Source organism: Oryctolagus cuniculus, chromosome 10, assembly GCF_051225735.1.
Source record: "Oryctolagus cuniculus isolate XC-2025 breed Fujian yellow rabbit chromosome 10, ASM5122573v1, whole genome shotgun sequence".
Lineage (NCBI taxonomy): Eukaryota > Metazoa > Chordata > Mammalia > Lagomorpha > Leporidae > Oryctolagus > Oryctolagus cuniculus.
In genome coordinates, this window is record NC_142876.1 from 51855687 (window position 1) to 51882104 (window position 26418).

A 26418-nucleotide genomic window follows, 5' to 3' on the forward strand; every position below is an offset into this window, starting at 1 on the left:
GTTTGCAGTTTCTATAACATTTGTTCATTAGAATAATCAAACTTAAAAAAACAAAGAGCATTAGTTTATCAGCTATTTGTGTAATTTCAGCCACACTAATTTCTGATTTTAGTTTTGTTCTAATAGTATTAAAAAACTCTTGATGTATTTTGCTAATGATGATGGTTATAGAGTAACACACTTTGTATTAGTGTGCCCTTTAGTTAGACTGATCCAGAGGCTTGGTTAGGGTAATAGAACGTTTTTCTTTCAGTACCAAAACTGGTCACATTCATTATATAAGTACATAGGACAAAGAATATATATCACAGCTGAGAGTGTTATATTACATTATTACACAGTGGATTATTATTACGCAATGATAAGAGATGTACTAAGCAGAAATACTTGAAATAAGCTTAGCATTTAATTGTGCTTATGTATATGGTAGAATATATGTATCTTTTTATTTTAATTTATTTGACAGGTAGAGTTATAGACAGTGAGAGAGACAGAGAGAAAGGTCTTCCTTCCATCGGTTCACTCCCCAAATGGCCGCTTCGGCCGGCACTGTGCCGATCCGAAGCCAGGAGCCAGGTGCTTCTTCCTGGTCTCCAATGTGGGTGCAGGGGCTCAAGCACCTGGGCCATCCTCCACTGCCCTCTTGGGCCACAGCAGAGAGCTGGACTGGAAGAGGAGCAGCCGGGACTAGAACCTGGCACCCATATGGAATGCTGGCGCCGCAGGTGGAGGATTAACCAAGTGAGCCACGGTGCCGGCCCTATATGTATCTTTTTGCCTCTTTGCTGTCAGTATCTATATATTTCCCTCATTCTTAAGATGTTCTTTATATGGAAGTAACATCATATTTAATAAAACTGTACCTACTTTTGATATTTCTAGTCTTATTCTTACAAAGACTTCTGGAGCAAACATTTTTACCTGTATCTTAGAGTACTTGTGCAAGATCTTTGTAGGATAACTTCTAGAAATAGAATTGTAAGGATAAAATATATGGATACTTAAAATATTTGGGCAGGGGTGGGGGTTATGATATAACAAGTTAAACCACTGCCTGATAATACCAGTATCCTATATAAGTGTCAGTTGGAGTCCCGGCTGTCCTGTTTCTGATTCAACTCTCTGGGAAAGCAGTGGAAGATGGCCCAAGTACTTGGACTACTGTCAGCCTCGTGGGCATCCCGCGGAAGGTCCAGGCTCTTAGCTTCAGCCTGGCCCAACCCCTGTTGTTGTGGCCATTGGGGAATGAACCAACAGATAGAAGATTCTCTCTCTCTCCATCTTTGTCTTTGTCTTTCAAGTAAATAAATTGTTTTTCAATATTGGGGCAAGTGTTTGATATAGTGGTTAAGACACTGCTTGGAACACTGGCATCTCTTTATCATACTACCTGTGTTTGAATCCTGGCTCTGTTCCTGATTTCAGCTTCTTGCTAAATTACACCCTGAGAGACAACAGCAGGCTTAAGTACCTGGGTCCCTGTCCACATGTGAGAGACTAAGATTGATTGCTGGCTCTTGGCTTTGATCTGGCTAAGCCCTGGCTGATTTGTGATAGTGAACCAGTAGATAGAAGATACTTCTCTAGCTTTTGAAAAAATAAATAAAAAAATTTTAAAGATTTGAGAGACATTACAGATTTTTTTTTTAAAGATTTATTTCTTATTTGTTTATTTGAAAGGAAGAATGACAGAGATGGCAAGAGAGAGAGAGAGAGAGAAACCTCCCATCCCCAAATAGCTGCAATAGCCAGTGTGGGCCAGGCCATAAGCAGGAGCCCAGAACTTCATCCAGATCTCTCGCATGAGTGGCAGGGGCCCAAATACTTAGGCTATTTTTTGCTGGCTTCTCAGGTGCATTAGCAAGAAGCTGAATCGGAAGCTGAATAGATGGGACTTGAGCCAGTAATCATATATGGGATGCTGGAGTTGCAAGTTGAGGCTTAACCCACTTTGCCACAACACTGGCCCCTCAAGTGTTTTCAATAAGCCTGTATGAAGTCAAATTCATACAGAGTATAATAGTGCTTATTTCACTACATATCCAAATGGCACTCGATTTCCTTAATCTTTGCTTAACATAGGGGAAAAGATGTAATGTTGTAAATTGTATGTCTTTGACAATTAGTAAAGTTGCATAGCTTTACATGTTTATTTGCTGTTTGCATATTTTCTAAGTATTGCCTGTTCCTATTCTGTATCCTATGGCTTATTTATTATTCATTTGAAGAAGTTTTTTATAGATTAAAATTATTCATTTTATTTGAATTTCACTTTTATGAGAAGGTTTTGTTAATTTTTAGGAAATAGGAATTTACTTTTTAACAATGGTTTGTTCCAGTGGTAAGGTTCTGAAAATTGTAATATTACTTTCATGAAAAAGTATCATTAGTTTTTTTTTTTAATATTTATCTATTTCTTTGAAAGAGTTACACAGAGAGAGGAGAGGCAGAGAGATAGAGAGGTCATCCATCTGATGGTTCACTCTCCAATTGGCTGCAATGGCTGGAACTGCATTGATCCGAAGCCAGGAGCCAGGAGCTTCTTCCAGGGCTCCCAAGTGGGTTCAGGGCCCCAAGCACTTGGGCCATCCTCCACTGCTGTTCCAGGCCATAGAAGAGAGCTGCATAGGAAGTGGAGCAGCCAGGACTTGAACTGGTGCCCATATGGGATGCTGGCACTGCAGGTAGTGGCTTTACCCACTATGCCACAGTGCCGGCCCCTCATTAGTTCTTAATTAAGTCAGAACTTCAACTCAGTGTGCATTAAATTATAATCCAGATAGATTTTAATAATTACTGGTAAGATACTTGGGAAGATTCAGCTTCAATATTAGCACATTAGAAGGTCTGAGAGATTACATGGTAGAGAAACTAATTTGATTTTTGTAGAACTCTTTTTTGTTTCATTTCTTTTCTTGGCATATTACTTAAACTTAATGAGTGAGTGCCCTTCTCTACCAGGCATGGTATCAGGGTACTTTATTACATGCCTTCTGTAATTTGATTGATACAGTATCTTTGAGGTATGTAAATAAACAAGTAAACCTCACTTTGTGCAATTTTGATATGCATGAGTTTTGTTTACCATGGTATAGTTAAATAATACCTGTTTCCCAACAATACCATTCAGATTTCTGTTACCATAGTATAATAACTGTAATTGCATAAAATTCAGACTTAGCTGCTATCTCTAGTCCACATATCACTGCGTAGGTAACTGATGCCTATCCTAATCATGACCATTTATGCCACTTGCAGATTCTGTCTGTGATTGGTCACTGTGCATCCTTCAGTGAGTTCATGGATGTACAGCAAAGCTTGTAGTTGTGTTGCTTCCTTGGCTTCCAGTGATAACCTTACATGACATTTTGTGAATTTGAATAATTGAAAAGAGGGACTTTGTCAACAAAGATAAAAGTATAGCAAAGAAATGAAAAATGATAATTCTGGAAATGAAATTCAAATCCAATGTAAATGAAGTTTTAGAAGAAACTGCTCACTGTGGGAATGTTGACACTACTGCCATTTGAGAGACTCATAATAAGCACTACAGGTGGCTTTATGGAGGTGAATTCATTGATACAAATGAGAGAAGTGATACAAAGGATAAAGATGTCCCAGAGGAAGTGAGACTATATATTTTAAATTTCTTGGAAATATTAAGTAGAACAGACAAAAAAAAAATACTATGAGGGATAATGTATTAAGTTGTCCATTAGCAGTCAGAGCTATGCTGATCAAGTCACCATTTCTCATAGTGTCCATTTCACTTCAGGAGGTTTCCTTTTTGGTGTTGAGTCAGTTGTCACCGATCAGGGAGAACATATGGTATTTGTCCCTTTGGGACTGGCTTACTTCACTCAGCATGATGTGTTCCAGATTCCTCCATTTTGTTGCAAATGACTGGATTTCGTTGTTTCTTACTGCGGTATAGTACTCTAAAGAATACATATCCCATAATTTCTTTATCCAGTCTACCGTTGATGGGCATTTAGGTTGGTTCCAGGTCTTGGCTATTGTGAATTGTGCTGCAATAAACATTAGGGTGCAGACCGCTTTTTTGTTTATCAATTTAAACTCCTTTGGGTAAATTCCAAGGAGTGGGATGGCTGGGTCGAATGGTAGGGTTATATTCAGGTTTCTGAGGAATCTCCAGACTGATTTCCATAGTGGCTTGACCAGTTTGCATTCCCACCAACAGTGGGTTAGTGTCCCTTTTTCCCCACATCCTCGCCAGCATCTGTTGTTGGTAGATTTCTGTATGTGAGCCATTCTAACCGGGGTGAGGTGAAACCTCATTGTGGTTTTGATTTGCATTTCCCTGATTGCTAGTGACCTTGAACATTTTTTCATGTGCCTGTTGGCCATTTGGATTTCCTCTTTTGAAAAATGTCTATTGAAGTCCTTGGCCCATCTCTTAAGTGGGTTGTTGGTTTTGTTTTTGTGGAGTTTCTTGATCTCTTTGTAGATTCTGGTTATTAACCCTTTATCTGTTGCATAGTTTGCAAATATTTTTTCCCATTCTGTCGGTTGTCTCTTCACTCTCCTGACTGTTTCTTTTGCAGTACAGAAACTTCTCAATTTGATGCAATCCCAATAGTTGATTTTGGCTTTGACTAATATTTCACTACATTGAAAGTATATGTAAAGGATAAAATATTGGAAGCTGGTCTATCTTACATGAAACACACTACTTACAAAGTAGTATGACAGTTTACTAAGCCATAGAAAAGATACTCACACTAACTTGTCAATTATTCCATGAGGAGAACAGAAGTACCGTTCAAACTACTCTTAATAGTGTTTTTATAAAGAAATAAAACACTTTCATTCTCAGTGTTCCTAGTGTTTTAAATGACACTGAACTAAATGTTTTTCATTTCTCTGTGCATTTATAGCTGACTGTTAATAAGTTTGTAATGTTTTCACAATTTTTAGAGGCTGCAGAATAATTGTGATTTTTACTTTTGATTAAGATAATTTTGTTTGATTTCAGCTTGCACAGTCCATCTGTGCAGTTCTATATTTTGCAAAATGATGTCTGTAGAGTTTTATAGAATATAGTTTAGGACATACTAATAAGTTTCTAACATTACATAAATGTCATCAGGTTAAGAGTTTCCTGTTTACTTTAAGGACTTATATGAGCCAGAAATATACAATATGTGTCATGAAGAGAAGTATAGGAAGAAGAGGATGTGTGTCCTATTTTAGTATGGTGAGCAGATAACCTGTCAAAAATCATTTAAGAGTTAGTGAAATGCTAGGACATGAAGGACCTTGTATTGTAGCCCATGGTGCTTTTAGATTTATTCCAAGGGAGGGGCATGTTTCTGCAGTGTTATGAGCATTGGAATAACATGATTTGAATATATATTGTTTAAAAGGATGCTTTGGCAGCTGTGGAAAATAGATTGTGATTGGGTAAGGGGTAAAGTAGGGAGCCTATTCAAAATATCTTGCTGTATTTGGGTAAGAGATGATGGTGACTTTGAATAGGATGATAACTGTGTAATCAGAAGTAGTTGGTTTGAAGATAATTACTGTGTATTTTGAAGGCAGAACTTGCGTGACATTCTAGGATTTGCTTATAGATAGGATAGACCGTGTTAAGGAATGACTTAAAAGTCAAAGTAATTGAGTGAACAGTATTGCATTACTAAGATTGAGAGTGGGAGAATAGCAGATTTAGGAGTTTGGTTCAGCATCTGTGAAATTGAGTGACTTATTGATGTTGAAGTGCATAACTGTAGGAAACTAGATCAGAAGCAGAGGTGAGACTTAAACCCAGGCACTCCAATATGAAATGTGTTCATTCCAAGCAGCATCTTAACCACTACGCCAAATGGTGACCCCTAACTTTTGGATTTTATGACCAAGGTGGATGGTTTGGTGGAGGAATGGTGCAAAAACCTGTGTTCACAGGACATGTGAATAGGAGAAATAGTAACAGTTTGTAAAGACAACTCTTGTCTGTCATTTTTTTCTATAGGAAAACAAATATGAAATGAACAGTTAATAGCTGGAGGGAGATGTAAGATCAAGATTATATTAAATTATGTTTGTGCATTGATAGGAATGGACCATTAGAGAGCAGAAATTGATGGTGTGAGAGAGGGAGGAAAGGGACATTTGCAGAATCAGTGTATTGGATTTACTACAAGGAGCGAAGAGGGGCACAGCCCTCCAGCTATGATGCCAGTTGAAAGAGTTTAGCCACCTTTGAAACTTTAGGGGATGATCTCCAAGGCTAGCCTCACTTCTGACATCAGTCACAAGTTTTGGAGTTCCCAAAGCCATCTTCATAGTAATTTATTTGAAGGACTCATAGGACTTAATGAATGTTCTGAGTGTTGTACTCACAGCATTTATAACAGGGAAAGGACAAGGAGTAGTGTTAACCAAAGAGAGGAGTACATAGGGCAGAGTCAAGAGGTACCCAGTGCAATTTCTGTGTCCTTTCCTCAAGTACTCGTAATGTTTCCCTTCCCTGGCATGGATGTATAATGACTACAGAGTGTTGCCAACCAAGAAGGTTCTGAGTCTTGCTGTTCAGTTTTTTTTATTAGAGCTCCGTCATGTAGATTTGACTGATTGCCCACATGATTAGTCTCTGTCTCCAGCCTCAAGCCCCATCCCTCACATTCCCCTATGTGACCCCAAACCCCCATCCAGAATCAGGAGCTGTAGGAATCCTCATTAAGTTCCTTAATGTAATAAAGCCCTGCCATGATACCATATTAAAGTACAACATAGGAAAATTACAAATGAAGAAATTACTTTAAATATTTTAGTCCATAAGAATTGTGTTTGATCTCTGTAGTAGGTTGGAATGAGTAAGGATTGTGCTTACTCTCATTTCTGTTTATTGCTAAAATTGGTAAGTCTATGAGATATTGATAATATTGGAAATTTTTATTGTAGAGTTTTACATTAAAGCTGTTACATTGAAGCTCAGATTGGATATCTTGTTTATACATTTGATGACTGTTGCTAATAGTGAATGAATTTTTTTCATGGTTTTAATTTTTCTCCCCAGTACTGTTTTTCTAGTTAAAAATGTTTAATATGAAACATCTAGAAAATATAAAAAACATAGAGCATCATCTTAACCTTAATCTCTAACCTTATAATAGGAGTTTTTAAATTAATTCACATACAAGACCACTTAAATGTTTTAGCCTGTATTTAGGTTCTTTGTACCAAAATTTGAGTATTTGCAAGTACATAATTACTTGTAAATATTATTTTTTCCTACATTGCTAGTTCTGTGAAATCAAGAACTGTGTCTTGTTTTGTTCACTTCTTTGTCCTGTTTGTTGACCAATTTATTTATTTTAATGATTTGTTTATTTGAAAGGCAGAGATACAGAAATAGAGAGATCTTCCATTTGCTGCTTCACTCCCCAAAATGGCTGCAATGTCAGGAGCTGGTCTAGGCTGAAGCCAGGAGCTTGTCCCTGAGTCTCATGTTGCTCTAGGGGCCCAAACATTTGGGTCATCTTCCCTTACCTTCCCAGGCATACTATCAGGGAACTGGATTGGAAGTGGAGAAACCAGGACCTGAACTGGTGCCCATATGGGACTGTGGTAACACAGCTGGAGGCTTGACCTATGCCACAGCCCTAGCCCCCTGACTGATTTATTGTTATATTTCTTCCTGTCTTAAATTAAAAAGCCAGCATCATTCTCTCTGGTATTGTCATCATCAGCTGTCACTCCAGAAATGAAACAAAGAAGGCATTTTCAGTTACTGTCAGATAGAATAGGTGATTATCAGGTATACTACAAACTTTTTGGTTTGGGTAATACAATTTAGGTAAGTTTGAATTTGATAGTTTATAAAATTCAGGTTCATTTTTAAAAAGCTTTAGATTTAGAAATAACCATAGGACCACAAGATATTGTGAATTCAGAGAGATTCTTGTGTCCTGATCCCAACCATCTCTAATCCCCAGTAACTACTCTTTTTCTCTATTTCTGTAATTTTGTTATTTTTGAGAATATTGTACAAATGGGAACATACAGCATGTGACTTTGAGATTGACTTTTTTTTTGCTGCAAATTATAGGATTTCATTTTTTTTTATGTTTTAATTTTTTACCCAGAAACCTTTTGTTTAAGGTATACAAACTTCATGCATTTTATAAATACAACTTTAGGAGCATAACGATTTTTCCCACCCTTCTTCCTTTTCCCTCTCCTATTTTCAGTTTTACTTTTTACTAAGATCTATTTTCAGTTAGCTTTATACATGTAAGATTAACTGTATTCCAAGTAAAGAGTTCAAGAAATACTATGGAAAAAAAAAAAAAAAAACTGTTCCTCAACAATTGAGACAAGGGCTGTTCAAAGTTACCACATTTCAAAGTGAGATTGATTTTTTTACTCGGCATTTTGTATTGTAGCCAATTTGTTACATGTAAAAATAGTTTAGTACTTTTTTTTTTTTTCAAGATTTGTTTATTTATTTGAAAGGCAGAGTTAGAGAGAGAAAGAAAGAGAGATCTTCCATCTGCTGGTTCACTCTCCAAATGGCTTCTAGCTGAAACCAGGAGCCTGGAAGTCCATTAAGATCTCCCATGTGGATGGCAGGGACCCAGGCACTCTGGCCATCTTCTCTTGGTTTCCCAGGCACATTAGCAGGGAGTTGGATTGACAGTGGAGCAGACAAGACTGAAACTGGCACCCGTATGGGATGCTGGCGTCACAGGCAGTGGCTTAACCACTGGGCCACAGTTCTGGCTCCTAGCTCATTCCTTTCTATTGTTGAGTAGCGTTCCATAGTTTGGATATACTAGTTTGTTTAGCTGTTCATCTATAGTAAGGCACATTTTGGTGGTTTTCAGTTTATTATTTTTATGAATAAACAAACACTTTTACCAGTCATACACATGTCCATGTTTTTTATTTGGACATACATTTTTATTTCTCTGAGAAAATACCCGGGATTGCTATTGCTAGGTCTTATTGTCAGTTTTACAAATTACATTTTAACGAATATCTCAAGTCACACTATTTACAGTCCATTTTCTCAGATTTTTCTGAGTGAGGATAATAGCCCGCCTGCCAAATAAGTGTTCCATAACTTTTCGACTTTCATGCTAAGTAACACAAAGCGAGATGTTTTGATGTAGCCCATCTCTGCGGCTTTCTGCTTGAGCCAGTTAATTTCTTTATTTTCACAATAAATTTTCACGTGTGCCACATAAATAGAGCTTTTAGAGTTCGTTTCAGTCTGTAACAGATATTTACTAGTGACTTCTTGAATTGTTACTGTTATATAGTGTGGTTGAAACTGTTTAAGAGTGGTCATTTAAGAGGAGTTGTGTGACTCTGGGAAAACTAGCCTAACCTTCTATTTGGCTGGATTAAGCTACAACACATCCTGTTTCCAATTCTGGGTCACCAGAAAGCTGAATACAAAATATAGTTCCCAGACTATTTTGGAAAGATGCCTGTGATTTACAGTTGGACCCCTGAGAAATCCCGCATGACTTAACTCAGCATTTTTGACATTTGAGGAAGATAGGTAATTCTTTGTTGTGAGGGGCTGTCCTGTGTCTTCTGGAGTGTTTCTCACTATTTCTATCATTTGTCCACTAGGTGGCAGTTTCACCTTCCCACCCCTAGTTGTGAGAGCCAGATATGATTCCAGACTTTACTGAATGTTTCATGGGGGACAAAATCATTGATTGTTAAGAATTATAACTTTAAGAAATGGTTGATGTAACTGCCTTTAAAGATAGTGTGTGTCACTGAGGAAACAAACAAATGACAATACAACTATTATTGATACTATAATGTTTTAATACTTTTATGAGAATTTTCTAAAAGTTGCATATTATGAAAACATGTGTATCTTTTAAGGAGCTGTTGTTCATTTTACTAGCTAAGATTTATCATGGTTGCTAGGAAGCTCACCCACTTGTGCTTAGTTGCATTGATTTTACTAAGCTCTTGGGATAGTCATCCTGTATTTTCTTAGTTATGTGGTTCCTGTTCTTTTATCCTTGGTTTTGTATCTAGATATCTTGATATAAACTACTTAAAATTCTTGATGTGGACAGCTATACAATTTAGGTAAGTAAAGAATCCTACTCATTTTAAATTGTTATGTAAACAGTAGGGTAACTTACTGAATTTACTGGAACACAGGATTTTTTTCTCTTGCATATCTATTAGTAATATATTCAAATGGGAGCTATAAATGGCTTAAGTTGAGATTGAGTGGTTAAAAACAGTAGTAAAATGTGAGTGGTAAATGAAAGAATGTGAAAATTGGCCTAGAGAGGTTACTGTGTATTAAAGTTTTGTAGTCTAATTCTCAGTGTAACATACAGCTATAGGTAAAGTGGAAACATTTCTTGCATTTTGGAATTTTTATATTACAGTGGTAGATGTATGTTATACAGAACTGGTTTTGTGGTAGATAATGACAGTAACATGGGAAAGTATGATTTGATACTGGAGAGGAAGACACATAGTGGTTAAGATCTTGAGCCTTAGAGTTTATACTGTTTGGTAACTATAACAACTTTGGGAATCCTTCATTGTACTTCAAATGATACTTCAAACCATTTGTGGAAAATGGAACTAAAAGATAAGTTTTTTGGTAAAAATTTTTGAAGTACGTTTGCACAAGGGATCTTCAAGAAATTCAGACAAAATGTAGATTATGAAAAGACTGTGCATGAATTTAAAATTTTTTTTGCACCTAAAACATCATTTGTATCTCTTATTTCTATGAACTTTTTGAAGTACTCTCATATTTGTGAACCTTAAATTTTTTTGTCTATAAAATGTATTTGATAATAGCAAAACCTGTTTCCTAAGGTTTTGGAGAGATAAGTAATACATACAAGTGTCTTAGCTTAGTGCTGGCTTGTAGTAAGTGTTCATTAAATGTTAGTTATCGTTTTTAACCATGTTCCTTAAAATGATTCTTAGGTTAATGATACAATTTAGAGTGTTAATGTATTGTTTTGCACCTGAAGAATATATGTGTATAAATGTATGTGGAATATTTTTAAAATTACGCCATTGAAAAATTTTCACAGATTAGTTAAAAATTAATGTTATCTTTTTTAGTTGAATCTTTTTTTTTTTTAACTTTTATTTAATGAATATAAATTTCCAAAGTACAGCTTATGGAGTACAATGGCTTCCCCCCCATAAATTCCCTCCCACCCACAACCCTCCCCTTTCCCGCTCCCTCTCCCCTTCCATTGACATCAAGATTCATTTTCAATTCTCTTTATATGCAGAAGATCAGTTTAGCATATAGTAAGTAAAGATTTCAACAGTTTGCACCCACATAGAAACAAAAAGTGAAAAATACTGTTCGAGTACTAGTTATAGCATTTTTTTTCTGAATTTTTTTTTAACTTTTATTTAATGAATATAAATTTCCAAAGTACAGCTTATGGATTACAATGGCTTCCTCCCCATAACGTCCCTCCCACCCGCAACCCTCCCCTTTCCCACTCCCTCTCCCCTTCCATTCACATCAAGATTCATTTTTGATTCTCTTTATATACAGAAGATCAGTTTAGCATACATAAAGTAAAGATTTCAACAGTTTGCTCCCACACAGAAACATAAAGTGAAAAATACTGTTTGAGTACTAGCTATAGCATTAAATCTCAATTCCCTTTGGTCTATCTAATGGTTTGTCAGTATGGACAGTGACAAGGCCTATCACATCTTTGTATCATTGTGGTTTTCGGCCTGGGTTCTGGTACATAATAGGTACTCAATAAATGTGATACTTTACTTGCCCTTTTTTTTAAAAAAAAAAACAAAAAACTTTTTGACCACTAAAGATGAAACTTAATATTAATCATCTCATTGGAGAAAAAAATTCAATTATATGAAATATAGTAATTTGGGAATGGAATTTTTTACATGTACTTAGGATGTCATTTCCATAGAATATCTGTGAGGGTATAAAACTCATTCGGAAGAAGACAGTATAGTAATGGTGAGTGTTTGTTACATGTCCTTGAAAAATACATGCGAAGGTATATTTTAAGTAAGTCATTAGTAGGGTCTTTGCATATGCTTTTTTTTTTTTTACTTGAGAGGCAGAGAGAGAGGTCTTCCATCCTCTGGTTCACTCCCCAGATGGCCTCAACGGCCGGAGATGAGCCAATCCAAAAACAGGAGCCAGGAGCTTCTTCTAGGTTTCCCACGCGGGTGCAGGGACCCAAGGACTTGGGCCATCTTCTGCTTTTCCAGGCTATAATAGAGAGCTGGATCAGAAATGGAGTAGCCATGTCTCGAACCAGCGTCCATATGGGATGCCGGCACTTTATCCGCTAAGCGGCAGCGCCAGCCTGCATATGCATCAAAATGGTTTATATAAAACAAGAATAACCTTTTTGCATATAGTAATGTGTGATGTTACTATTGGTAGAAAATGTTCATACAGATTGATTTTGTAATCATATTTCACTTTATAGTACAAATTTAGAATTTTTTGGGGGTAATCTTCTGTGTTTTAACTTTTTCCATTCATGTCTCAACAAGAGATGATACTAGTACCTGGCTAGTGTGGCTTATTTCATTATCTTAAGGAAAATAATATACTTCCTAAATAATCATAATTGAAGTCATAATAATATTTTTTTTCTTTATTGGTTGTCAAGAAATAAGATGGAAAGCATCTTGTTTTAGTAGTTCTAGCTTACTCCATTCTGTGTGTGGTTTTTGACTTGATTTGAGTGATGTCAGGGTCCTCAGAGGCAGGCAAGTGACAGAATAAAAAAGAGTGGTAATTGAGCTCTTTGGGATTGAAACTGCTGACAGTCCCACAAGATAAAGCCCAAGCAGCATGCTCTTTTCTGTCTAGGGCTTGAACTAGAATTACTGTTCTCCTTTAGAGCACAGTTTAGAATTTTGTTGTGTGTCTTTTTGGATGTTTCTCCCCCTGGCTATTTTGGTTCTGCTTTCTTTTTAAGTTGAGTTCCAATGCATATTATATGCTTTAGTTGTATAGTTGTATAACCTTCTGTTAAGAGGTCTTTAGATAGTGTGGGAAAAGAAAGACAAGGCAAAAACCTTCATTTACTGAAAATGAGTTATACAAATGTCCCATAAGGTTGCCTATTAAATTACAACTGTTATGGTCAATACTTGTTATATGCAAAATATATTTTTAAATTATAACTTCAACTAAAGTAGTATATGTCTTATAGCTATTTTATGGCAGAGTTTGCTTTGAACCATGACCTGTCTTAGAACCCATTTTTCAGAAAAGGAGTGGAAAATAATGTAACAAGCATGTGCTGTAAAATTAAACTTTAGGTTTGTCTTCTTCCCAACTGGTATCTGTTAGCTGTGTAATCTTGATCATTGACTTTCTTGGCTAAATTAAGATGAAAATTAAGATGCTTTCTTCTGGTGGTAGTTACAGGTATATAGGAAGTGAATGTGAGGGTGTGTAACTGGTTGTGTGGGTATACATTCAACTTAGCTTTCCCTTTGCCTCCACTCTCACTGAGCCACCTTGCCCCTCCTGTCTGTTTCTTTGGTGAAAGAAAGGCCCAACAATATCCTTTGAAAGACTTACATTGATTAAAATTAGAAGGATGAAAGAATTTGAAAAGAAGATTAGAAGGCAAATAGGAAAATAAATAACTGCAGTAAAAGTACTCCCTATAAAACTGCTTTTTACATTGGAAACAAGGTGAAGTCTTTCTACTTACAGTCTTCCTACTGTTGTTTTTGGTCAGTAATTTATTTAAAGTGGTGGGCTTCTTTTGTTTTTAATTATTCACTTAAATAAACGGTGAACTTTTGACTCCTTTGGGCAATTTCATCTGTAAAAACTTCTCCAAGCTGTCTGGTCTTTGCCTTTTGTTCTATCTTTTTGACTCAGTAAAAAGAATATGTAGCTTTGTGAGCAGTAAATTGAGAGATGGATCATCCATACTTCTGAGATAGTAATGGTTACAGTGGCACACACCATGTAACTTGTCCCAGTGAACCTCTAAGAAACTGCTTCCATTGTTAGGTTGCCACATCTTACCTCATGGTCATTGTTGGTTATCTCATGTGATCTATTTTTGCTGCTACCTATGCAGTCTTATAGCAGTGGTACTCTGACTACTCTGGTATTGCTCTCTTTGGAAACTGCCTGATTCTGATTCCTTAGCCTATAGCTATTGTTCTCTGCCTAGGTGTTTTTGATTTGCATGTGTTTTAGTAACTTTCTAAAAAAGCACTGTAGTCCTTTGATTCAAAAAAAGTTTACAACCCTTATAGTTGGAAAAGGGAAAAAGACTCTTTAAAATTTTTGTTCTAAAATGAAAGTTATGAAATCTGACTAATTAAAGTATATTAATAAATGGATTGTTTTCCTACCTACCACCATATATTGAGTATGCAACTGAGAAAGAGAACAAACTAGAGATTCAAAACTTTGGTTTCTTTCCCTTGGTTTGACTATTGATTTGCTATGTGATTTGTGATTTTTATGAAGTTCTGGTATATTTTCTAATGTAACATAAGGATTCCAATTTTTCTAAAGACATTGTATAGCTGTTATATAGTACAGTATGGTATCCTAGTCTGTTTTCTGTTGCTAATAACTCAAATACCACAGACTGGGGAAATTGGAAAGAAAAGAAGCTTGTTTGGGTCATAGTTCTTATCCAAGGTTGAAGTTGTACATCTTTCCTGCAGTCCTAGAGTAGTGCAGGGCATCACATGCTGAGAGATAGGGAGGATGTGTGTGTATGCTCTCTGGTTTCTCTTCCCCTCTTCTTCTTCCTGTTTTTTTTTGTTTTTTTTGTTTTTTTGTTTTTTTTTTTAAACCATTTATTTATTTATTTGAAAAGCAGAGAGAAAGAGAAATCTTCCACCTGCTGGTTCACTTCCCAAATGGCCTCAATGGCTGGAGCTGAGCAAATCTCAAGCCAGGAGCTAGGAGCTTCATCTGAGTCTCCCATGTGGATGCAAGGCCCAAGGATTTGGACCATCTTCCTTTGCTTTCCCAGGGGCATTAGCAGGGAGCTGCATCAGAAGTAGAGCGGCTGGGACTTGAACCAGCTTCCATATGGGATGCTAATAGCACTGGTGATGGCTTTACCTGCTGTGCCACAGCACTGGCCCCTTTCCCCTTCTTCTTAAAAAACGACAAATACCTAGTCATAAAGACTCTGCCCTGTTGACTTTATCTGATCCTGGTCTCCTCCCAAAGGTCCTACCTGTAAACATCCTGTTTGGATTAAGATCCCACCGTCTTAGTGCCTTACAATAGGAATTAAGTTTCAACTTGAGTTTGGAGGGGATGAACCATGGCAATGGAAAATATGTACATTCAGGACAGGAAATACATATATTAGGGTGTTCATATATTGCATCCATTTTTAAAATGACTAGAATGCTCTTCACTGAATTTTACTTGTTTGCAGGTTATTTTAGGCATGCAAGTTTTAATTTAAACACTTTTTATTATTTGAGGTCAGTTTTTTATTGTGTTGCTATATATACTTTGGCTATTATATAATAAAAGATTCTTGTATTTTTATAATATGTTAAAATATATGTAAACAATTATGTGCATAATGTATTTCCAGGTCCAATGATGCATCAGCAGCCTCCTTCTCAGCAATTCAATATGCCACAAGGAGGAGGGCAGCATTACCAAGGACAGCAGCCACCTATGGGAATGATGGGTCAAGTTAACCAAGGCAATCATATGATGGGTCAGAGACAGATTCCTCCTTATAGACCACCTCAGCAGGGTAAGATTCCACATGGGAAATTTCCTGTTTAATGTAAATAACAGTAATTCAGAAGCTTTACGTGTTAATGAATTTTTTATCTAGGCAAAGTCAGAGCTTTTTGTTTCTAGATATTTTATTTTCTTCCTAAGGAGTGGGTATAGTAGGTATGAAGTATATAGGAACATCCTAGTATATAGCTTTATTTTGTCTGTTCTTTGGGAAAGATTGATATCATAAGCTTACTAACTTACAGGAGAAAGTACTATTTTGTTTTTGAGAAATTATTAATTATATGGGCAAGAACAAAATCTTATATCCGAGTACTCTAATATCAAAAGAAAAAGATTAGTTTTCTATCAGGCTGAACTTCTTTTTAAGAAGTTAGTGTTTGTTTTTCTGAGCTGGATTGTTTGATATTGGGTGTATGGTCCTAACATTAATTTTAGTAAATGGCATGTGGGGAACTGTTGTCTGTATGTATGCATGTATGAATAGTTCTGAAATGCAGAGCATGGGAGTGGAACCTGTACTTGATAAATAATGTCTTATGATATCAGATTAGGAAAAAAAGGTTGATGACATAGATAACAGATTATTTACATCTTGACTGGTTGTGGTTTTTCAGGGCCACCACAGCAGTACTCAGGCCAGGAAGACTATTATGGAGACCAATACAGTCATGGTGGACAAGGTCCTCCAGAAGGCATGAACCAGCAATATTATCCTGATGGTAATCTCTCCTAATGTTAAGCTTCCCATTTTCTATCCCTTCCCAGTATTAATGTGGAGAGCTATTCAAAACATCTGAATGAGGATGAAGAAGCTAACAAATTGTTTCTTCTAAATTTAGATAATACTTTTAAGCATCTAAAGTAACAGTGATAGCATTAGTTCATATTCTAATTAGTTTATAATCTAATTTAAAGTATATTTTGTATAGATATGCCATTAATAACATCAGGAATTACCTGCACCTGAAATCCTTTCTAACATAAAAGAAGATCCTTTTATATTTGGGATTGTTCAGTTGAACCAAAGCAAATGTTAACTGATTTACTTTTTTTTTTAAATAACAGCTTTATTGAGATATAATTCACATACCATAAAGTTAACCAATTGGCTTACATTTCTGCACTGTGTAAGTACATAAAGAAATAGTTCTTGAGTAGTCTTCCACATTTCATCATTTTAGTTTAGTTGTGTATGTCTCAAAGAACTATATTTTATATACTTCACTACTTATGTAGGAGAATAATTTGGAGGCTAGATTTTTATCCATAGTATAGCTATGTATAGACTTAATTGAATAAAAAGAAGACTGTGGAAACCAGATTTTTAGTTGTTTATTTTGGTTAGTGTTTTTAGTGGGAAGGTGGCTTATGAAAAAGTGCTTAATTAAAGATGTACTACCACTGTTCTTTAAGAAAATCTAAATAGTAATAATCAAAAGCACACAAGTAGGTTTTCATTGTGCAGTTCCTTCAGTTTTCTGTACGTTTGAAAATTTTCTAATACAGTGTTGAAGAAAAACAGTCAAAACATAAAAAACATAAATTAAGAGGTGATTATTGACGTTACAAAATGATTTGTATCCTTAAGAAAGGATTTACCAGAAGCTTCATTTATACTAAGCTCCTGTGATGTATTTAATGTAAATTAGTCAGTAGAGAAAATAAGACATTGAAAATGTTAGAAGCCATTGAATTGAAGCTAATAAAAGCCAGCAAGAAGGTATAATTTGGTGTGTTTGAATAATCATTTTGCCTATCATTTTTCGTTATTGTATAAAGCGATACATCGGTTCTTAAGATTTGTCTTTACTGTAGAGGCTCTGAGTGTACAGGCAGAGCAAACATCTACTTGTTGAATTTTACATAGAATACATGTTTATTAGTAATAGTAGTGACATATGGATACTTTCGGCTAGGAAATGATGTATTTTTTGATCTTAGATTTTCTTGTCCTGAATTACTCAGAATTTTTTTGGTTTCACATGCAGATATGATATTAAGATTTTTTAAATTAAAAACTTTAGTAAGTTTATAGTAAGCTATAGATATTTTAAAGAGGTGAAGTCTGCTTTATTAGATTATATATATTAAGTCTTCTGAAAAGAAGTGATTAAATTAAATTTTAGAAATATATCTAAAGTAATAGAGTTGACTTGGCAGGGATATTTTTGGTTCTTAATATTTCTTAAAGTATGATAGATATACTTATAAATATCCTTTCTACATAAAACAGAAAGATATGTTATCTTTATGATATAAAAACTTAAAAATTGCTATAAATAATTCTTTTTATTACATTAGTTTTTTTATTTAAATGGTATCACTTTTATGTAGGTATGTATTGCGGTATGTCTGACATTTATAGAGTATTACATTTATATCAACAACTATTTCCTTGATCAGCATTGGATATTTTCTCTTTTGTCCAGATACTAATGCCAGTATGTATACTAGGTGTTGTCAAACTGTTCTGAAAGGGCCAGATAGTAAATATTTTTATCCTTGTGGGCCATATGGTCTTGCTCAGCTCCTTAACTCTTGTAACATGAAAACTGCCATAACCAATACTTAAATGTATAAGTGTGACTGTATTACAATAAAACTTTGTTTATGTAAACAGGCCACTGGCTATATTAAGACTGCAGGTCATAGTTTGGCAACCCTTGAAGTGGATATTTATGAGGTGATTTGAGAGCATTCAAATACTAGAGCACTGTCAATAACATTTATTCGAACTATATTTCCCCTTGTTTAATTAGGTATTAATGTAAAATTTAGTTCAGATTTTAGCTAACTGAAAGCTATGTCCTACATTTTCATAGTGGAACTTAGTTAAAGAAACAAGAGTACTGTGTTTTCATTAGAACCCAGGTATTTAACAAGTGAAATTAATTGTCCTAAAATTAAAGGTGTATTCTAGCACTCAAAACAGTATTAATTTTATGAAGGCATATGTTTTTGGCACTCTAAAGACTTCTGAATTGACAGAATTAAGAAATAACTTTTTTAAGCCTGAAAATACTTTGAAACACCTATACTTTCTGCAAGTAATGTTGGGGAGGGAGGGTGAAAAATTTGTTTCAGTTTCTTTCAGGGGAAAAAACTTATGGAGCTCTTTTATATTTTGCATTGTTTTTAGCATATGCTGTGGAATTGGAGACCAGCAGAACAGGTGTTTGACAAAATATGATAATTGCTTCCTTTGTTCATTTTAATTTGATTCAAGTTATTTACATGTGAAAAGCCTAAACACTTTCATTCTCTTTTTAAAAAATGGAAGATATAGTTTTTTTCCCCCTCAGTGAGGATTATCAGTTAAGATAATAAGTGTAATGTTTCTAAAACTACTGCTTTTTGCCTTTACAAAAATTTGCACGTTATCAGTATGAAAACAGTCCATTGGTAAATATTGGCTAATGCAATTGAAATTATTTTTTATGTATTTCCATTTCTTTTTCTTTTTTTCAGTTTTATCTGAAAGTTTAAATATTTTTAGGGTCTTCACTCAGTGGCCATTAACGTTTCTTCCTGTCTCTTGTCGAATTGATGTAGGTCATAATGATTACGGTTATCAGCAACCGTCGTATCCTGAACAAGGCTACGATAGGCCTTATGAGGATTCCTCACAACATTACTACGACGGAGGTATCTATATACCTTCACACACATATACATATATATCCCCTTCTACAGGAATGGAAATTCTTGCATAAGACAACTTCTACCCATGCAGAGCTCTTGTAGAATACTAGTTGCTGGCTGTCTTGAAAGTTATAGGGAGCCCAAAACAATCAAAATAATTTCCTTACAAATATTTAAAATGTATAACCATGACTTGCCATTTCTAACAGTAATAAAAAGACTAAAACATTAAAAATAATTTTTTTCCTCGGTGGAAATTTTCTATTTGCACATAAATCCATCAATCCAATTTTTTTTCCTTGTGTGTGTTTACATATGTATAATTTTACATATAAGTTTGGTGCCTTTAGGAAAAAGCTTGCTGATCTTGTGTAGCTAGTGTGTGCTCTTGTAGCTGTCTTTAATTTTGTTTTTTTTATTTTGTTTAGCATAGTCATGATCTTATGACTGTGATGTTCCAGTAAATGTAATGCTCGTATGGCAGAGACGCTGAAAATGCTGCAGTTCAACCTTGCAAAATTGGCTTTAACTGCAGTTTGTTTGGCCGAAATCCTTCTGTTTGGTTTGAGTTTTTTCTTTGTTTTGTTAACTTTTAAAAATCAATATGGCATTTCATTCTGTTCTTGTGTTGTTGGCTATGCATCTTAGAAGGAATGAAATTAACTAAGCAAATTTCTCAGTTTTTTTTCCTCTTCTCCAATTATCCTGTAGGAAATTCGCAGTATGGCCAACAGCAAGATGCTTACCAAGGACCACCTCCACAACAAGGCTATCCACCCCAACAACAGCAGTACCCAGGACAACAGGGTTATCCAGGACAGCAACAGGGCTATGGTAATAGGTTTTTACAGCTTATTTTTTGTCACCAAAAAGTGTGTGATGACTGTTGTTTTGAAATAGAGCAGTGGATATTTAATATTTTTTTCTAAGAATTACCACTTTTGAAAATTCAGTCTGAGCACAGTCTACTATTAGAGTGTATATTTAAAATGTTACTCTAATATAAACTAGTAATCCAGCTAAAACGAACCACAAACTGGAGATGGTTCATTGACCAACGGTAAGGTGTATAGTCATTAAGACAAGAAAAATGAATTCTCACATCTATTTAGTATTCATGACCAACCATTAACTTTGTATATGCTTGGAAATTTTTTTTTTTTTTTTTTTTTTTGACAGGCAGAGTGGACAGTGAGAGAGAGAGAGACAGAGAGAAAGGTCTTCCTTTGCCCTTGGTTCACCCCACAATGGCCGCCGCCGCAGGTGCACTGAGGCTGGCGCACTGCGCTGATCCGAAGGCAGGAGCCAGGTACTTCTCCTGGTCTCCCATGGGGTGCAGGGCCCAAGTACTTTGAGCCATCCTCCACTGCACTCCCTGGCCACAGCAGAGAGCTGGCCTGGAAGAAGGGCAACCGGGACAGAATCTGGTGCCCCGACCGGGACTAGAACCCGGTGTGCCGGCGCCGCTAGGCGGAGGATTAGCCTAGTGAGCCGCGGCGCCGGCCCTATGCTTGGAAAATTTATGACTGGGTGATGATTAATGATATGTATAGAATCTGCTTAGCAAATTTGTTTCTAAAAACTAATATCTATTACTATAAAAATAACATTGATTTTTTTTTTGAGTACATATGAAGAGATTTATTCAGAATGCACAGAAATGTTTTTTTCATTCTCTAATTAAAAAGCAATATACTGTATATCCTTAGAAATCTATTTATTGCATGAATTTGGGAAAATATAGGTGTATTTTCCTATTATATATTCACTATAATACAACTACCCGGATATCTGACTTTAAAATAATTTTTTAGAATTTTGATTTATCTTTTTATTTGAGAGGCAGAGAAAGAGATAGAGATCTCCCATTGCTGATTGACACCCCATGTTCCTGCAAGTGCTGGAACTTGGCCAGGCTGAAGCCAGGAGCTCCATCTGGGTCTCTCACATGGGTGGCAGGGACCTAAGTACTTAAGCCATCACTTGCTTCCCAGGGTACATATTAGTAGGAAGATAGAATTGGGAGTGGTGCTGAAATTTGAACCTAGGTACTGTGAAATGGGTCTTGGGCATTTCAGACATCATCACATCTGCTAGGCCAGAAGCCTGCTCTTAACCTAATTTTGTATTTAGTAGATAAGGGGTAGAGAGTGATGTAGAACTAATATCATTCTTAAATTTCAGGCTACTACAAGCATTTTAGATATAGGGAAATGAAGTTCTAATGATAGAGAAGTTGCTTATTATTTTTTTGGACAGGCAGAGTTAGACGCTGAGAGAGAGAGAGGGACAGAGAGAAAGGTCTTCTTTTTCCATTGGTTCACTCACCAAATGGCCGCCATGGCTGGCAAGCTGCACCGATCCGAAGCCAGGAGCCAGGTGCTTCCTCCTACTGCACTCCCAGGCCACAGCAGAAAGCTGAACTGGAAGAGGAGCAACCGGGACTAGAACCCAGGGTGCCGGCACTGCAGGTGGAGGATTAGCCAAGTGAGCCACGGCGCCAGCCAGAAGTGGCTTATTAATACTGAGATAATCTCTTGCTCTAATATGATTTCTTTTTCTTGTAAATAGTGTCTTGTGGGGCTGGTGCCGTGGCTCACTTGGTTAATCCTCCCTCTGCCTGCTGCGCCAGCATCCCATATGGGCACCGGGTTCTAGTACTGGTTGATCCTCTTCCAGTCCAGCTCTCTGCTGTGGTCGGGGAAGGCAGTGGAGGATGGCTCAAGTGCTTGGGCCCTGCACCTGCATGGGAGACCAGGAGAAAGCACCTGGCTCCTGGCTTCAGATCAGCACAGCATGCCGGCTGTAGGGGCCATTTGGGGAGTGAACCAATGGAAGGAAGACCTTTCTCTCTGTCTCTCTCTCACTGTCTGACTCTGCCTGTCAAAAAAAAAAAAAGAGCCAAGAAGCCAAAATCATGCTGAACATATGTTTCTTCCTCAACATACGTATTGAAATTTGGTCAGATACTTTTGTCCTGAAAGACATAAGTTCTGTGTCTCTGATCTTGGATAAGACTTCAGAAATATTTCATTGATCTTTTCACAAAGGGGTTTTCTTGCCCTTCCCAAATGGCATTTCTGTTTTGTGTCTGTTTAGAATGTTCTGGTGTTACTGCATTTACAGGAAACCAAATATAAATCAGATAAACTCATTGAGTTAAGAGAAATGCTACTTTCAGTGAGAAGAGAGAGAAGAAAGTCTCATTAACTTTGGTTTAAGTAGTTCAGTGCTGTTGATAGACATTAGAAATTCTACAGAAGTAGTTCTTACTTTATTATTGGGATTCAATTGTCAAGCTTTCTTATGGGAAAGTAGCAGTTTTAGTAGTTAAATATATAATAGTTAAATAAATAATAGAGTCTTGAAATTTATGTAAGCTTGAAAATTTGTTTTTCTCTTATAACACTTCTGCACAATCTTTGCTTTTAATGGCAGGTTTTGCATTCAAAAAAGGTTTATAATGCATTCGTTACAATATATAATCATTGAATTTATAAAACATATTTGTTTAGCAAACCAAATCAGTTGATTGCTGTCTCAAGAATTTGAAATCATCTTTATGGGTGTATTAGTTTGTTTTCCATTGCTATAACAAAGTACCTGAGGTTGGATATTTTATAAAGAAACTCAGAGTTTGGGAGATGCAAGAGCATGGTACCAACATCTCAGCTCTGGTGAGGAACCTTGTGGCTTCAACACATGGGGATGGCATCATGGTGGGAGCACATGCAGAGAGATCACAGGGTGAGACAGGAAGCCAGGGTAGCTGGGAGAAGCCAATCTTTTTCTTCAAAATTAACCCTCCTAAGAAAGCTAACTAGGGTCCCATGAAAGCTATGTCAGTTTCTTCTTTTTTTAAAAAAAAAATATTTGAAAGGCAGAGTCTGTGAGGGAATGAGGGAGGAAGACTGATCTACCTTCTACTGGTTTAATCCCAAAATGGCCACAATTGCCAAAGCCTGGCCAGGTCAAATCCAGGAGCCAGGAACCAGAAGCTTCTTCCAGTTACTCCCACAAGGTTGGCAGGGTTCTAAGCGCTTGTGCCATCTGATTCTGCTTTCCCAGGTACATTAGCAGGGAACTGGACTGCAAGTGGAACAGTTGGGATGTCTGTGTTGTGGGTGGTGGTTTAATCCTCTGCGCCTCAATGCCAACCCCTAGGCTTTACCTCTTACGTATTCTATCTCTTCTCAACATACTGAGAATCAGGCTTCTGAAAAATGAACCTTTGGGTGACACATTCAAACTGTATCCCAACTGTAGCCATGGGTGAAAGATAAAGGTGACTGATGATGATTCAAAGGTTTTTTTGTATGAAACATGACTTCAGATTTTACTTTCTGTTTTAAAGTATTGTGATTAGTTTGTCCATGCAAAGTATAGCCATATGATTCCTTTTGTGATTGCAGAAATGTGAATCTAGAGTCACAGTAGTTGTAAATATCATGACTTCCCTAGTGTTATTCAGAAGTATTTCAGTCTTTGAATCTGCTTTTCACTTTTTATTTTGCTTCTTGCTTCCACTGGTTAACTATCCACTAGATGTATAGATTAGTTTTCTTATTATCATGGAGTTAATTTGCTTTACGGTTCCCTGAATCTTTCTTGGCCATTTTGCCGTAAAAATTTTTGAATAGTCAGGGCATGACAGAGTAGGTGCATTGAAGTAGTGTTAAAATATTTTCATTCTTATTAAAACCATTGAAATTTATTTCAAACAGTATTTGAGAAAATTAAGGTACCAACTGTCTAAGTTTGATACACAAGAAAGGGTAACATATAATTTTGAACTGTTTCCCAAGTTCTAGGGGCTTAATTATATTTTTATATATTTTGTTGAAATATCTTGTGGTAATTATTTTGCAGGTCCTTCACAGGGTGGTCCTGGTCCTCAGTATCCTAACTATCCACAGGGACAAGGTCAACAATATGGGGGTTACAGACCAACACAGCCTGGACCACCACAGCCCCCCCAGCAGAGGCCTTATGGATATGACCAGGTAAGTTATTTGACCAACTGTGCAATTGTCATATTGTTTGTTCACTCTGGATTGGGTCAAATATTTTTCATGTGAAAGCTTATTTTTCCTTCCTTTCGTTCATACTACATTTGTTAACCACAAAGTATATTATATTTAAGTCTCTTGCAAGAGTGCGAACACAGCCAATCATAGTTACTCTGACATGTAAAACATGTCTTGATCTTCTACCCTGACCCCACTGCCCTTTTTGGTCTTCATACTTTGGAGTATTTTTCTTAGCTATTTCTCTCATCTCTCTCATGTTTATTGCCGAACACTTTGCCTTGACCTGCTTAGATGTGGAGTCCATCTGTGTCAGTTCTTCTGTTAGCTCTCTATTGCACTTCATGTTACTAAACACACTTTCTTCATACCCATAGTATCCCATCTCTGAATTCAGACTTGCTGTGCTGTGCTGCCTCCTTTCACACATATATCTGTTATCTCAGATATTATTTCTCCCATTAACTTTTAATGTGTATCTCATCCTAGGATAACTATATTCCTTTGAACTTAGTATTCAAGTTCCTTCTTTTTGTCGTTAAGCTCCTCAGATATAGTCTATGTCAAAGTTATTGTTTAATGAATGTCCTCGTACATACTCTGGGTTATTAAGGAAATAATTTATTATGACAACTTTAAGATTGATTTTAGGTTTATCTAGTGGCTTTTCAATGAGGATACTTTGGTCTTTTCACCACTTAAACTACTTAAAATAAGTTATTTTTGATATGGAACTGTCTTTAATATGGAAATTAGGGTTCCAGGGCCAAGGTAGATGGTCTGGTTTCAGGAACGACTCAGATGCAAATGCTAATTAGAATTTAAAGTATGAGCAGCTTTTCTGAACCCTTTCTGAAACCTGCAACCCTGTTGATACTGTTACTCCTATTTAAGTGAAGACAAAGGAGACTTAAACTAAAAGGAGAAAAGCAGGTGAGTAATATTTTTAAAGAATTACAATAGAACAAAATCAAAGAAAAATTTAAAGGGGAGCCTTTAAATTTTAAAAATAAAATGAGTCTTAGGTAGTAAATATGTAAGGCGGGATTCCTGAGCAGGTAAAATTTAGGCTCATTCTAATCCACTTAACTTTTTCAAAAATGAGGTTCTGGTCATATGTTCCTTCATTCAACAAATGCTTGCCAATTTTCACAATATGCTGGATACTTAATAGTAAGTCCTAGATAAGAGTCACAGTCTGAATGGCTTATAGAACAACTATCTTGATCTTCCTTGACCTCATTAGCTTTTTTTTTTTTTTTTTTTTTTTTTGACAGGCAGAGTGGACAGTGAGAGAGAGACAGAGAGAAAGGTCTTCCTTTTTGCCTTTGGTTCACCCTCCAATGGCTGCCGTGGCCGGCGCGCTGCGGCCGGCTCATTGCGCTGATCTGAAGCCAGGAGCCAGGTACTTATCCTGGTCTCCCATGCGGGTGCAGGGCCCAAGGACTTGGGCCATCTTCCACTGCACTCCTGGGCCATAGCAGAGAGCTGGCCTGGAAGAGGGGCAACTGGGACAGAATCCGGCGCCCCGACCGGGACTAGAACCTGGTGTGCCAGCGCTGCAAGGCGGAGGATTAGCCTATTGAGCCACAGTGCTGGCCTCATATTAGCATTTGATACACATTCCTTTTTCATTCTTCAATAGTCTTTAACTTCATTACTGTTTTGTTTGTCTTGAATTTATAGTGTTAGTTTTTTTTTTAATCTAATTTCTCATCTTACCCAAATATCACTTCTCAGCTCTGTGGTTTTCTGTCTGTAAGTCATCCTGTCTTGTACTTTTAGTAAACTGAGCTTCTACCATCTCTCTCTGGATGTTTTATTCTGTCAATTTTAGTATGTCATCCACTAAACTGGCCATTTCTGTTTGTAAGTCTACATATTTCTGAATTTTCTAAACTTCAGGCTATTCAGTAAGCAAATGGTTATTGATAAATAGTTATATGTTATATACCATGCTAATATTGGGGACATGCTGAGAAATAAAATAGACATGGACTCTGC

General features: G+C 36.4%; 1 protein-coding gene across 13 annotated transcripts in view; it reads left to right on the plus strand.

Moving 5' to 3' along the window:
• The window catches only part of SS18 (SS18 subunit of BAF chromatin remodeling complex), a 92756-nt gene that overhangs the window by 57470 nt on the left and 8868 nt on the right, over positions 1-26418 (plus strand). For 7 of the 13 annotated variants that reach the window (XM_070050363.2, XM_070050367.1, XM_089305227.1 and 4 more), the window contains 4 exons: positions 15585-15752; positions 16360-16464; positions 20099-20221; positions 24257-24390. In XM_070050363.2, the coding sequence (XP_069906464.2) occupies positions 15585-15752; positions 16360-16464; positions 20099-20221; positions 24257-24390 (530 nt within the window). Of the gene's footprint in view, positions 1-15584; positions 15753-16359; positions 16465-19297; positions 19391-20098; positions 20222-24256; positions 24391-26418 lie in introns of all 13 variants that reach the window. The other 6 variants (XM_070050361.2, XM_070050365.2, XM_070050368.2 and 3 more) reach the window with 1 other exon arrangement.